This window comes from Helianthus annuus, chromosome 12, assembly GCF_002127325.2.
Source record: "Helianthus annuus cultivar XRQ/B chromosome 12, HanXRQr2.0-SUNRISE, whole genome shotgun sequence".
NCBI classification, from domain to species: Eukaryota; Viridiplantae; Streptophyta; class Magnoliopsida; order Asterales; family Asteraceae; genus Helianthus; species Helianthus annuus.
The window spans coordinates 150,473,252-150,486,086 of NC_035444.2; the positions used below are offsets into that span (position 1 = coordinate 150,473,252).

Consider the following 12,835-nt stretch of genomic DNA (forward strand, 5'->3'; position numbering starts at 1 on the left):
ATGGCTATAGATTAAATATTACTACGTAATATATTTAATCTTACATCGACATTGGAGTTGGATGATACCGAAGAAAACATACCTCAACCAGTTAAAATTATCAAAAACACAACAATGCAAGAACAAAATTAGTAGAAAACGAAAAGCGATTGCTGGAATTGGTAGTTTTATATATATTTGCGTTTTATGGTTTCAACTTAGACTAGGTCTTACTGTATTGTTTGCAATAAATAACGTTTTATGCAATAATAGTACATCGTGTGAAGAATTAATTGTAACAATTTAACATCTAGGAAACAACAAATATGGATCATTATGTTTTTCGCTAATTTAGATTTAATTTTAAGGAATTGTTACCGAAGAAACACCAAGTTAATCCTAAGATTAGCTTGTGGTTTGTGTCTCGTCCAAAATAAGGTTAATCTTCTTTCTTCCTCGACAAACAACTGTGATGATCCTGCAAAATAATCAACACACCGTGAAGCTCGTTACAAGGAGAATAGGGGGTTCTCCTTGTAACCACCATCCGACGTGAGAATTAGAGCTTGTTTTGAGGATAAAAGTGTGTGTATTAAGTGAGAGAGCAAGAGAGCGATGCTTAAACTTGAAGATGAAGTTCTCTATTTATAGCTGAAGAGAGATGTGATCATGTGAAGGAGATGGCTGATGGGCCTTGGGCATGAGGTCAACAACAAGGAATAACCGTTTTGCCTCCCCTGTCACGACCGTCAGTATTTACAGGAGAGGGCGTAGTTGGCGCATGCTGAATGGATCCATGTGGCCTGGCGATCGTCCTTGTTGTCTGGTCTGCTATCAGCAGTTAAGTGGAAATCATGGAGCAGTGGTCGGCGCACGCTGATTGGTGCCACGTACGTGTCCTTGTGTATACTTTTTGTCCCTTGCACGATTGCCCATTGTGCAACATTACAGCAACATTACTGATTACAACGGTCGTGCGCTCACTGGCCAACTGCTCTGCCAATCGTACCGTTTATATTGTCCAACACTGTCCAGCTGGCGCAGGTGTCGTCTGCGCTTCTTGGGATTGCGCCAATTCATATGCAAAAAAGAGTTAAGTGTTAGATTTGATTCCATCTGGGGATGGCCTTGCGCGCGACCTGAGTTTAACTCGTGTGGTCGGCGCAGGATTAGGGACCATACCCCTTCAAGTTTCCCCAGTCCAGTGTTTCTTCCATACGAAGCATGTGGTTGGAGCTCTGGACTAAAAAATAAAGTGTTTGCGCTTTTAACTCGGAAGCCTTAGGAATTATCTCATAAGTTAGGAAGCTGGCACATGCAGGTGTTGATTCTCAACTATGTGGCGTAGCTATAAGCTTTTCTAGGACGTTTCGTTTCCATTTTGCGCCGCAATCTTTGAAATTTGAAAAGAGCATCTTTTGACATGTTGGTGGCGAAAGCAACGGCTGATGTGACCGCTGACACTGTGACAAGCATGTCGTCACTGTTGTAGGCGCACTGTTTCATCTTGTGTCAAGAAAGTGGAGTCCATGCGCGCGTGATAACCGTTGCTCCGGTTTCATCGCCTGACGTGTCGATCTCTTACTGGGCACGCGTTGCAAGCTGCATGCATGTTTGCCCATCGCATTAAATGCGATGGGTATAAATAGGAGAAGAAGGCAACCCAGCAGTCACGTTTCCTTGAGTTTTCTCTCTCTCTCCCTCTTTCCCTTTGAATCTTCAAATCTTCAACTAAATCTTGGAGGTCTTCAAGTGTTCTTCACGATTTTCCAGAAATCTCGACGTCACCAAGTTCTTTCTATGGTTGAGTACGAAGACGTCGTAGAGGTAGAGGAGGTCGGTGGTGGTATGCTACCGTTGAAGTGGGAGGAGGGCCTATTCGAACAGACCGCTAGAGGGCATCAATTCTCTGACGAATGGGATGCCCGCTATCCGGCACAGGGTCAGACTGGTGCCGATGCCCCTCCGGGTTATGTTACCCTCTTTGCGGACTTTTTTGGAGAAGGTAACTTCCGGTTACCGGCGACCAACTTTTTGGAGCAGTTATGTCATACTATCGTTTTCACGTGTCGCAACTTAGCCTACTGGGCATGGTGAGGATCAGGCATTTCGAGTTTGCATGTCCATATCAAGGATTGGAACCGACCGTCGATCGGTTCTTGGTATTTTTTAGGCTTCTTCTCTTTTGCCATGCGCGGCGTGGCAAAGAAGCTACTTATCAACCCTCCAAAAAGCTATCACGACTAGAAAGGCAAAATCTTTTTAGGTGATCCCCATCGTCGTGGACTTTCGTGCACCTGGCCCTATACCAAAGGAGACGCTCGTCGTGCCCAAAGGCGTGGGCTGGTATCAAAACCTGAAGGCGCTCCCTAACCAGGCCTTTGGTGAGCAGGTGCTAGTCGCGGCCGGCATGAGTGATAAGTGGCCGCGCGATAGCATGGAGGTCCTTGTTTTTCTCCAAGTAAAAAAGTGGTGTGTTTAGCTAGGGGTTGAGGATATATCAGAAATTTCACAAAAGAACTAACGGCATTAAATCCAACAACTCAGAGTGTTAAAATAAGGTTTTCACTATTATCACATCCCTAAATCTTATTTTCACACCCATTTTCACTCTCCCTCTCTCTATATATATATCTATGTATGTATAGAGAAAGAAGACATGTGTGAATATTAACTCCCTAAAATAACAATTGTCAAGAAACAAAGGTGTTAAACCACGTGAACGAAAATTACTTACTCTCAAAACAAATATATTTTTGTGGGTGTTTGGGGTTCCTTATTTTGGAGCTATTTTTGACTTATTAACTTCTTAGAAGTGAAAAGGAATCTCAAACACCTTCTAAAAAAGACTTTTATGGCTAAAAGGAATCCCAAATACCCTTTGTGAATGACTTTTATAGCTTGAAATGACTTGAAAAAAAGGAGAAATTGAGAAGTAAGAAATTCTAACTTCTCGCTTAATGACTTTTTAAAAATTATAAGTCAGAAAGAAGCTAAAAATAATCCCAAACATGATGATTGACTTATAAAAGTTAATAAGTTGTTTTTATAGTGTTTGATTCAACTTATTTAAATTGTTTTTGTATGTGAAAAAGTTGTTTTTGAAAAGTTAGAAATTCTAACCTATATAAGTTAATAAGTTGTTTTTAGACCATGTGTAGTGGTAGTGGGTTATAATGCCCCCACCATGGGACATTATCTGACACGTGGCGTCCTAGTCAGTGTTGGGGCATTATAACAAAAGTGGCGTACTGGGGCATTATGCCAATAACGCCCATATTATTTTTAATGAAAAAAAAAGTCAAAGTCCCTTTACACTTGGACCCCTTTGATTGGCCACATGCAAATTCCTTTTCCTCACTTGAGCGTTTTATTTAAAACGCCAGAATGCAAAATTGTCATTTATAACGCCCAAAAACGCCTGGTGTAGTGGGAGAACGGCGTTTTAGGGCGTTTTTTTTGAATTTTTTTTAAAAAACACGCCCCACTACGGGTGATCTTAGAAGGAATCCCAAAAACACCCCCTATTTTTCTTTTATAGGAAACGTGGAAACCAAAACAAATATTTTTATAGGAAATGTGGAAAATAGTACCACTATACAGTAGAGAACCAGCACCTTGCAAAAGAAGATAACATCTGTTAGTTGCGGCAAAAAAATCACGCAAAAATGGTGAGAATCTCCGGCAAAGGTGGCGGTGTAGGTCAGATTCTCGCCGCCGTCGCGGCGGCGTTACTCCTCCGCCTATTCTCCGGCCCCGGCCCTGCGTACTTGCCGGAAACCGAAACCGAAGAGGAAGAAAACGACGGAGCAATTTCGGATTCCGAAGCTTCAGTTTCCGATAAAGTTCATCCGGTGACAATCCGATGGACGAACATCACGTGCTCTGTTTCTGATAAAGCTTCTAAATCGGTTAGTTCATTGTTCTAATCACTGCATGTGGCAATTGTAGTTCAGGATTGTTTGTAAGTGACCTATTTAGGTTTATTAGGATGCGCTTAGTGGAAATAGTTGCAGAATGATGTTGTTTTTGTTAGGTTTGTGACAATTAGGTGTAATTGTGTGGTTTATATGTTCATCTATGGCTGCCTGTATGGATATTTAAAGCTTCTAAATCGGTTAGTTTATGGTTCTATTCACTGCATGTTGCGATTGTAGTTCAGGATTGTTTGTAACTGACTTGTCTGTGTTTATTAGCATGCGATTAGTGAGAATTGTTGCAGAACGATGCTGTGTTCGTTAATTTTGTGATAATTAGGTGCAATTGTGCGGTTGATACATTCATCTATGATTGCCTTAAGTGGAAATTAGATTATATGTGTGTTATTAAGGCCTTTGAGTACGTGAAACCTGTGATTTGAATTGTGCTTGTAAGTCAGTTTATGTATCTATTCACTGCATATTTAAATTTTATACTTCAGGATTGTCTGTAACAGACCTATTTGCGTTTATTAGCATGCGGTAAGTGAATATTGTTGCAGAATAATGTCATTTCTGTCAATTTTGTGTTAATTAGGTGAAATTGTGCGGTTAGCGTGTTCGTCCATGGTTGCCTGTAACTGACCTACTTGTGTTTATTAGCATGCCTTTAGTGTAAATTGTTTCAGAATGATGTCATTCTCTATTAAATTTGAGTCAATCAGGTGCAATTATGCGGTTAATACGTTCATATATGACCGCCTCATATGGAGATTAGATCATATGTGTGTTATTAAGTAATTCAACTATTCAAGTACTTGAAACTGGTGATTAATTTGTGCTTGTAAACGAACTAGTAACCAGTTGATTTTAATGTAAAACAACAATATGGTAGATTACTTTCTGGTCTTCATGTTAGATTTTTATTTCGCAGGTGCGATTCTTGCTTAAAAACGTGTGTGGAGAGGCGAAACCTGGAAGGCTGCTTGCAATAATGGGTCCATCAGGATCGGGGAAGACAACTCTCCTCAATATGCTAGCAGGTCAGACTGCAGCATCTTCTAGGCTGCACTTATCGGGCCTCTTGGAGGTTAACGGTCAACGAATGTCAAACAAGTCCTTCAAGTAAGTTATGCTTCCACAAATCTCATCATTTGTTTTATAGAAAGTTAAGCCCGTTATTGACGAATTACCGCGTTATAAAATCTTCACAGGTTTGCTTATGTCAGACAAGAGGACCTTTTCTTCTCCCAGTTAACCGTGCGCGAGACATTGTCTCTTGCAGCTGAACTCCAACTGAAGGACACGTATTCAAAGGAAGATAAAGATGAATACATAAACAATCTTTTGTTCAAATTAGGTTTGGTGAGTTTCATTACTATCTTCAGTTTTTATCTGATAATGTAGATTGATAATTAAGTGTCTTAAGTGTTCCATTTAGGTCATTCAGTCTAAACAGGTATAATAAATTACACAACAGTGGAACAATTCCATGATATCATCCCTTGATAGTTAATTTAGGGGTGAGCAATAACCGAACCGTTAACGGAGTCCGAACTGAAAACCGAAGAAGCCGAACGGAAATTAACTGAAAATCAGTTATCGTTTTTTTTGTACCATCAGTTAACCGAAATCAACCAAACCGGACTGAACCATTTATATTTTAATATATTTCTAGCTTTTATACCTTCATTAGTTCATTTCATGCTTTATACTACCATGCTATTTTACCTCCATTTTATTTATTTATACCTCCATTTCATTATTTATACATCTATTTCATGTATTTATACATCCATTACATGTATTTCTAAGTAAAAAAATAGCCCTTGTTTGGTTTGGTTATTAACCGAACCGAAAGCCGACAACTTAACTGAATAAACTGAACCGATTAACCAATGACTTCAGTTACGGTTTCGGTTAATGCTAATAACCGAACCAAGCACACCCCTAATAGTTATATTAGAAAAATTAAGTTGATTATGCAATATTGTTCTCGATTTCACATGTCATTTACTCTTTTACTTTAAAAGGTTAGTTGTGCGGATACGCGAGTTGGGGATGCGAAAGTTCGCGGAGTAAGTGGAGGCGAGAAAAAACGGTTAGCAATGGCTTGTGAACTAATTGCTAGTCCTTCGGTTATATTTGCTGACGAACCAACAACCGGTAAGCATTATTTTAACCTATATAATGTCTTTTCACCAAATTTTTTTTACTAAAATGTATTATAAATTATAGGACTAGATGCATTTCAAGCAGAGAAAGTAATGGAAACACTTAGACAACTTGCACAAGATGGACACACAGTAATATGCTCAATACACCAACCAAGAGGTTCGGTGTACGCAAAATTTGACGATATCGTGTTGCTGGCGGAGGGTGAACTTGTATACGCTGGTCCAGCTGGCGATGAACCACTGACTTACTTTTCAAAATTCGGGTTGTTACTTGTTAACTAGCTGAAATATTGTACACCGTCTTGTTTTTGGTAAAATTACAAACTGATAATCGGTTATCTGTTATCATAACAGGTATGTTTGTCCGGATCATGTAAACCCGGCTGAGTTTCTTGCTGATTTGATATCGGTTGACTATAGTTCATCCGACAGTGTTGACTCTTCTCGGAAAAGGATCGATAGCCTTGTGGAATCATTTTCTGAACAGATTTCATCAACGTTTTATGCAACAACAATCACTAAAAGTGTGGTCTTGAAGGAAAATAAGAAATTAAGAAGAAAACCTGCAGCCAAAGGAATCATTGGTTGGTGGAGGCAGTTTTCATTGCTCCTTAAACGTGCGTGGATGCAGGTAACCGTTATCATTCATCATGTGTATTTGTTTTCATGAAAAGTTAGTGTTCAGATAGTTGAGGTATATGTATTTAGAGGTGCCTAATTTAAACCAATAAAAACGATTACTTATGAACATGTTGAAAGTTGTTCAAACTTCAAAATCAATTTTCACAGTACATAGTCTCCTAAATTGTTTTGTTCAAAGAGTTTAATTGTCATTGTAATAGCGTTATATTTCTAATCCTAATTATATATATAACATTTTAGTTGACATTAGTGTCATATCTAGCTACAGTGTTTTGTTTTGTTTTGTTTTTCTTTTGTACCTCAACCCCTGAACTTTCAGCATTGACACTTACACCCCTGAGCTTTCTAATTTTTTTTTGTAAAATGTCATTTTGACCCTCTCGAGTTTTTACGTGCTTATTTTTATGTACGTGGTTCTAATATAATACGCTTTCGTGCTTCTTTTTGTGTACATTTTCGGTTGGTCTACGTTTTAACACAAATTTTGTTCAGAAACGAGTCGAGTCAAATATAATACGTTTTCACCAGCGGTATAAATTCGAGTTACCTTACGTTTCAACGCCGCCGACACGCACGGTACCGTTTTTTAACTTTAAAAAACACTATTTTCTTACGTGCTTATTTTTAAGTACGTTTTGGTATAAATCCAACTATCCAAGTTGGTTTACGTAAAATTTTCTTGGTAATAAGTTAGGTCAAATATAATACGTTTTCGTGTGCGTTTTCAGTTGGTCTACATTTTGACGTAAATTTGTTCGGAAACGAGTCGAGTCAAATTCAAGTTATTTTATTTTCGACGCCACCACAACGCATTGCGGGTCAAAATACTAGTTAACACATTATTAGTTATTGATAAAAAAAGTTGGATCAATAAGTGTATGCGGGTCAGTCTGTTTCCACCCAAAACCGGTGCGTTTCACACATTCTAAATATGACAGGTTTCCGCATGACCCGATATCGAACTCAACCATCTAAACACCAGTGGGTTAGAATAATCGAGGCATATTCTATTATCATATGACTGACATTGGTGCAAAATTAACCAGGCTTCCCGTGACGGGCCCACAAATGCCGTCAGGACAAGGATGTCAATCGCATCAGCTTTAATTTTTGGGTCTGTTTTTTGGAGAATCGGAAAGTCTCAAACATCAATACAGGATAGAATGGGCTTGCTTCAGGTATGTTCATGACCACTTTGCGATATATTATTGCCCATATAAATCTTTGAGTAAAATGCCATTTTTGTCCCTGAGGTTTGTTTTTTTCGCATCTGGATCCAAAAGGTTTGAAATCTTGCCATTTTCATCCGTCATGTTAACTCCATCCATTTTTCTTCGTTAAGTCAGGGGTATTACTGTCTTTTTAGACATTTTTTTGAAAACTAAAAACACTATAAGAAATAAAGTCAACAGAGGTGGATCTTTATTTCTTATAGTGTTTTTAGTTTAATGAAAAAAATATATAAAAAGGCGATAATACCCCTGACTTAACGGAGAAAAATGGATGGAGTTAACGATTCGGATGAAAATGGCAAGATTTCAAACTTTTTGGATCCAAATGCGGAAAAACAAATCTTAGGACGAAAGTTGCAAAACTGGCCAAACCTCAGGGACGAAAATGGCATTTTAGTTAAATCTTTTGATAGCTTTAAAACGTCATAGAAATAGTATCTTCCAATACATATTCCATCTATCACAATTTAATACGTGTCTTATTTGTGGTTTTCTCATAGGTTGCTGCTATAAACACTGCAATGGCCGCACTTACAAAAACTGTTGGCGTTTTTCCAAAAGAACGTGCGATAGTAGATCGAGAGCGTGCAAAGGGTTCTTATTTATTAGGACCGTACTTGTTATCTAAGTTAATTGCTGAGATCCCTGTTGGAGCTGCATTTCCTTTATTATTTGGCACAATTCTTTATCCCATGGCACGTCTTCATCCAACTTTATCTAGGTAATGATATTTATTGAATGTTTAAAAAAAAAAAGAATAAAAGGCCATTTTCGTCCCTGAGGTCTGGCCAGTTTTGCGACTTTCATCCAAAGGTTTGTTTTTCCGCATCTGGATCCTAAAGGTTTAAAATCTTGCCATTTCATCAGGCTCGTTAACTCCATCCATCTATCTCCATTAAGTCAGAGGTATTTTCGTCTTTTTTGTTAGCTTAAAGGGCATTTCGGTCTTTTTCACTTTAGGATTCGCTTGTACATTATGTTAAATGCTTGTACGTAAAGTGAAAAAGACCGATTTGCCCTTAACAAAAAAGACGAACATACCCCTTGACTTAACGGAGAAAAATGGATGGAGTTAACGAGCCGGAAGAAAACGGCAAGATTTCAAACCTTTTGGATGCGGAAAGACAAACCTTTGGACGGAAGTCGCAAAATTGGCCAAACCTCAGGGATGAAAATGACATTTTACTCAAAAAAAAACTAGTTATCAGGATAGAATATGTGTAAAAAGTTTTATCCTTTTCAGATTCGGGAAGTTTAGTGGAATAGTGACTGTGGAATCTTTTGCTGCGTCAGCAATGGGCTTAACTGTTGGTGCTATGGCTCCGACCACTGAAGCAGCTTTGGCATTGGGCCCGTCTTTGATGACTGTGTTTATCGTATTTGGTGGATATTATGTGAATGCCGATAATACCCCCATCATCTTTCGTTGGATTCCCCGTGTTTCTCTCATAAGATGGTTGAGTAGATTTTTTACTTATGTTGCAGTAAAAAAAAGTTTTTTATTCGTTAAGAAATAGCGTTTTCTTGCTTCGTCTGAAAATCGTATTTGGTTGTTACTACAGGGCGTTTCAAGGACTTTGCATTAATGAATTTAAAGGCCTCGAGTTCGATCATCAAAATTCTTTTGATATTCAAAACGGAGAACAGGTGAGTGAATCACATGCATCCTTAGTTTTGTAGAAATGGGTCAGATTGGGTCGTATAAATAGTTAGGTAGGGCTGTAAACGAACACGAACTTGTTCGTGTTCGTTCATTAAGTAATAAACATGCTCATGAACGGTTCACGAACGCTTACCAAACGAGATTTCTTGTCTGTGTTTTTTCATTAAGGAAATGAACATGTTCCTGAACACTAACCGAACACAAACGAACAAAAACAAATGTTCATGAACATAAATGAACACAAAGGAACGTTATATATACATTTTATAATAAAATCTGCAGTTGTCATAAAAAAGATTACAAAGAATCCACCAAAAAAAAAAATTAAGTACTTAACATAACTATCCGAATATAGTTGACATAATTATCATAAACATAATTAACACAAAAACTAAGAAGTTTGTCAAGAAGCTTTAATACAAACCGAAATTGAAATGGTCAAATGAGAGATGTTGGCGGAGTTGTACAATATAAACTATGGTTTCAAAGTTTCTAAAACTAAACCTATAAAATAAAAATATAACTTAAAAAAACCTTTAAATGAACGAACACAAATGAACATAAACAAACAAACATAAATGAACACATTACCGAAGTTCACAAACATAAACGAATGAACGCAACCTATGTTCATGTTCTTTTTTTAACTTATCGAACACAATTTCTTGTTCGTGTGTTCATTTATTAAACGAATGAATATAAACGAACATACTGTTCGCTGAACGTTCAGTTCATTTACAGCCCTATAGTTAGAGGCACATGTGGAATATGTTAAATGGACCAACTACCACGGCCCGTTTCAAGTCGAACCTGTTTTGACCCGTCACTCAACCTGTCTGACCCAAACCATTTATATATCACGTGATACAGGCTTTAGAGAGGCTCTCTTTCGGGGGTAGCACGATATCCGAGACAGTGATGGCCCAAAGTAGAATTCTGTTATTCTGGTATTATACCACATACGTCCTTCTAGAGAAGAACAAGCCCAAATACCAACCACTTGAACCACCACCCATTGACCAACTTGACGAACCCGAACCACAAATAGAACCGGATGAGCCTGTGGAAAGCGATGACTCACCAGGCCAATCGTTCGAGATACTCGAGACTCCAAATGTTGACCAAGGTAAACCCGATCCACTGCAGCTTGAACCTCCTCCGGCTGCAGCCCAACCTAGTCTGTTTGAGCTAGACGGTTTGTGATTATCGAACTGTTTTGTTTCATTGATCTCGTACAGGTTCTTCGATATAAAGATTTGCATGCATGCTCCATGGTGGAAAAATAAGCAACATGCAGTTACCTAGTAACTGTGTCCTAGGTAGATCTCAGTAGCGGTTTCGGTTAAACTTGTCGGATTATAGTTTACATATGAAAAAGAAAGATCTAATCTACTGGTGGCTTCTTGTCACGTACTAATGACTGGATCTTTAATATAATCCTTCATGAATTTCTGGTAGATATTTTTGTGTTCATCTTTCGTTAATTATCTCATTATTTTGGGGCCCCGAAATATAACTCCGTCGATTTTGTTTTGTGTACTTTCGTTACTATCTATCTTATGTATTAATAAAAAGTTAACTCTGAATAAAATATATTCTTTGCAATAAGTTAAAAACAGTGTTTTCAGGACCCAGCCGGTCTGACCAGAAAGTTGTTTACACAATTGGTCAGGTAGATCGGGTACACTTGAATCGTCTTCATTTGCGCCGGCTGCTTATGGCATCGAATGGTCGCCTGGTTAAGCGGATTTTTTTTTTAAATATATTTATTATTTATTTAAAGATCTTATTTACCGATTCATTTACTATTTCAGACTATTTCATTTGTTTATTACAGGCGTACGAGTCGGTTGTGTAAACGTAGTGACTAAACAGGAGTAATATTCATAATTTAATCTATTAATAATAGAAAGTATTAATCATTATCAGATGAGAGTCCAAGAGGAGGATGTTCCTAAAACGGCTTTTCGAACGTGTTACGGGCACTATGAGTTTTTAGTTATGCCGTTTGGGTTGATAAACGCGCCAGCGGTCTTCATGGATCTCATGAACCGTGTATGCAAACCGTATCTCGACGACTTCGTTATCGTGTTCATTGACGACATTCTGATCTATTCAAAGAGTAAGGAAGATCACGTACGTTTATAGTTAGAGTTCGTCAACAAACTATAATATAATATAATATAGATAATCAATCAATTAAATATAATAATATATAAAGAAAATCAAATACAATATAGGGAAGCTTTTTATCTTGATTAATTGATTATTATTTTTTTCTGATAGAGACTTATCAAATAAAACAAACATTAATGATATGTCGTTCTTATTGTTAGTCCTTATCTTCATTTTAATGTGTCTTTATTGTTGGATTACCTAATGTTCATAAACAAGCTTTCTGTGTTTTTATTGTTGGATTACCTAATGTTCATAAACAAGCTTTCAAAACATATCAATTCAGCAAAAATCAATTGATTCTACAGACATATTTACTTCATTTCTCCTAAAAATACATACATAGAGCTATATATATGTCAAAAAATGATTTATTTTTAAATAAAATTACATTTTAAAATAATAATTTTTTAAAGAATTAGTATCTAAATGGTGGTCCACCAACTCCATACACCCCAGATCTCCACCCCATAAACTAAAAAGGTGCTAACTAATCTCTTTTAACTAATCTAAACGTCACGTTATTTTTTGGACGCTTTAAAATAAATATTATTCATATATCAACTTCTAAAGATTGTTCTTTTCTATCTTCAAAGATATACAATACTTTTTTATTTCAAATTATTAGTAGGTTATTTTGTTTCTCTTGTTCTGTTTTATATATTTTTATTTTGACATTATTGAAATTAACAAGTTGTTGTTTGGTTTTTTAATAAAAAATAAGCATGCCATTATATCAGATTACTATCATAAAAGATCAATTTTTTTTCTTTAGACTACAAAGACTAAATTATAAGAATCAGAGACAAATATCATATTAATATATGTAGTTTGTGTTTTTTGATAAAAGATTAATACCATAAAAATCTAAGGTACTTGCTAATTTCGTAATAAGACACTAGCTAACCCAATTTTAGTATATTAAATCTCTTTAACTTGTTTAAAACTACTTTTTATTTTTCTTAGAAAAGTAAGTATTTACATATTAAAAGTATCAAAATTTGATGAAGTAACACGCAATCAAAATATTGACATGGATGATTATTTTAT

At 36.9% G+C, this 12,835-nt stretch overlaps 1 protein-coding gene across 2 annotated transcripts; it reads left to right on the forward strand.

Moving 5' to 3' along the window:
* The first annotated feature begins 3,522 nt into the window (after positions 1–3,522).
* Positions 3,523–11,069, forward strand: LOC110895542 (ABC transporter G family member 7). 2 transcript variants are annotated; one of them, XM_022142865.2, is made up of 12 exons: positions 3,532–3,890; positions 4,831–5,021; positions 5,111–5,261; positions 5,930–6,062; positions 6,135–6,336; positions 6,428–6,704; positions 7,762–7,893; positions 8,448–8,668; positions 9,191–9,403; positions 9,510–9,594; positions 10,481–10,736; positions 10,849–11,069. In XM_022142865.2, exons 1-12 carry the CDS (start codon positions 3,648–3,650, stop codon positions 10,860–10,862), a joined length of 2,118 nt encoding a protein of 705 aa, XP_021998557.1. In that variant the 5' UTR covers positions 3,532–3,647; the 3' UTR covers positions 10,863–11,069. The 2 variants fall into 2 exon arrangements, with proteins under 2 accessions (XP_021998556.1, XP_021998557.1); XM_022142864.2 differs by having other exon boundaries at positions 3,523–3,890; positions 10,481–11,069.
* Positions 11,070–12,835: the final 1,766 nt, after the last annotated feature.

Coding starts and splice junctions, on each gene's coding strand:
- LOC110895542 (XM_022142864.2), top strand. CDS start 3,648: ATGGTGAGAATCTCCGGCAAAGGTGGCGGTGTAGGTCAGATTCTCGCC. Junction 9,404..9,509: donor CGTGTTTCTCTCATAAGATG/GTTGAGTAGATT, acceptor TTGTTACTACAG/GGCGTTTCAAGGACTTTGCA. Junction 9,595..10,480: donor ATATTCAAAACGGAGAACAG/GTGAGTGAATCA, acceptor CACGTGATACAG/GCTTTAGAGAGGCTCTCTTT.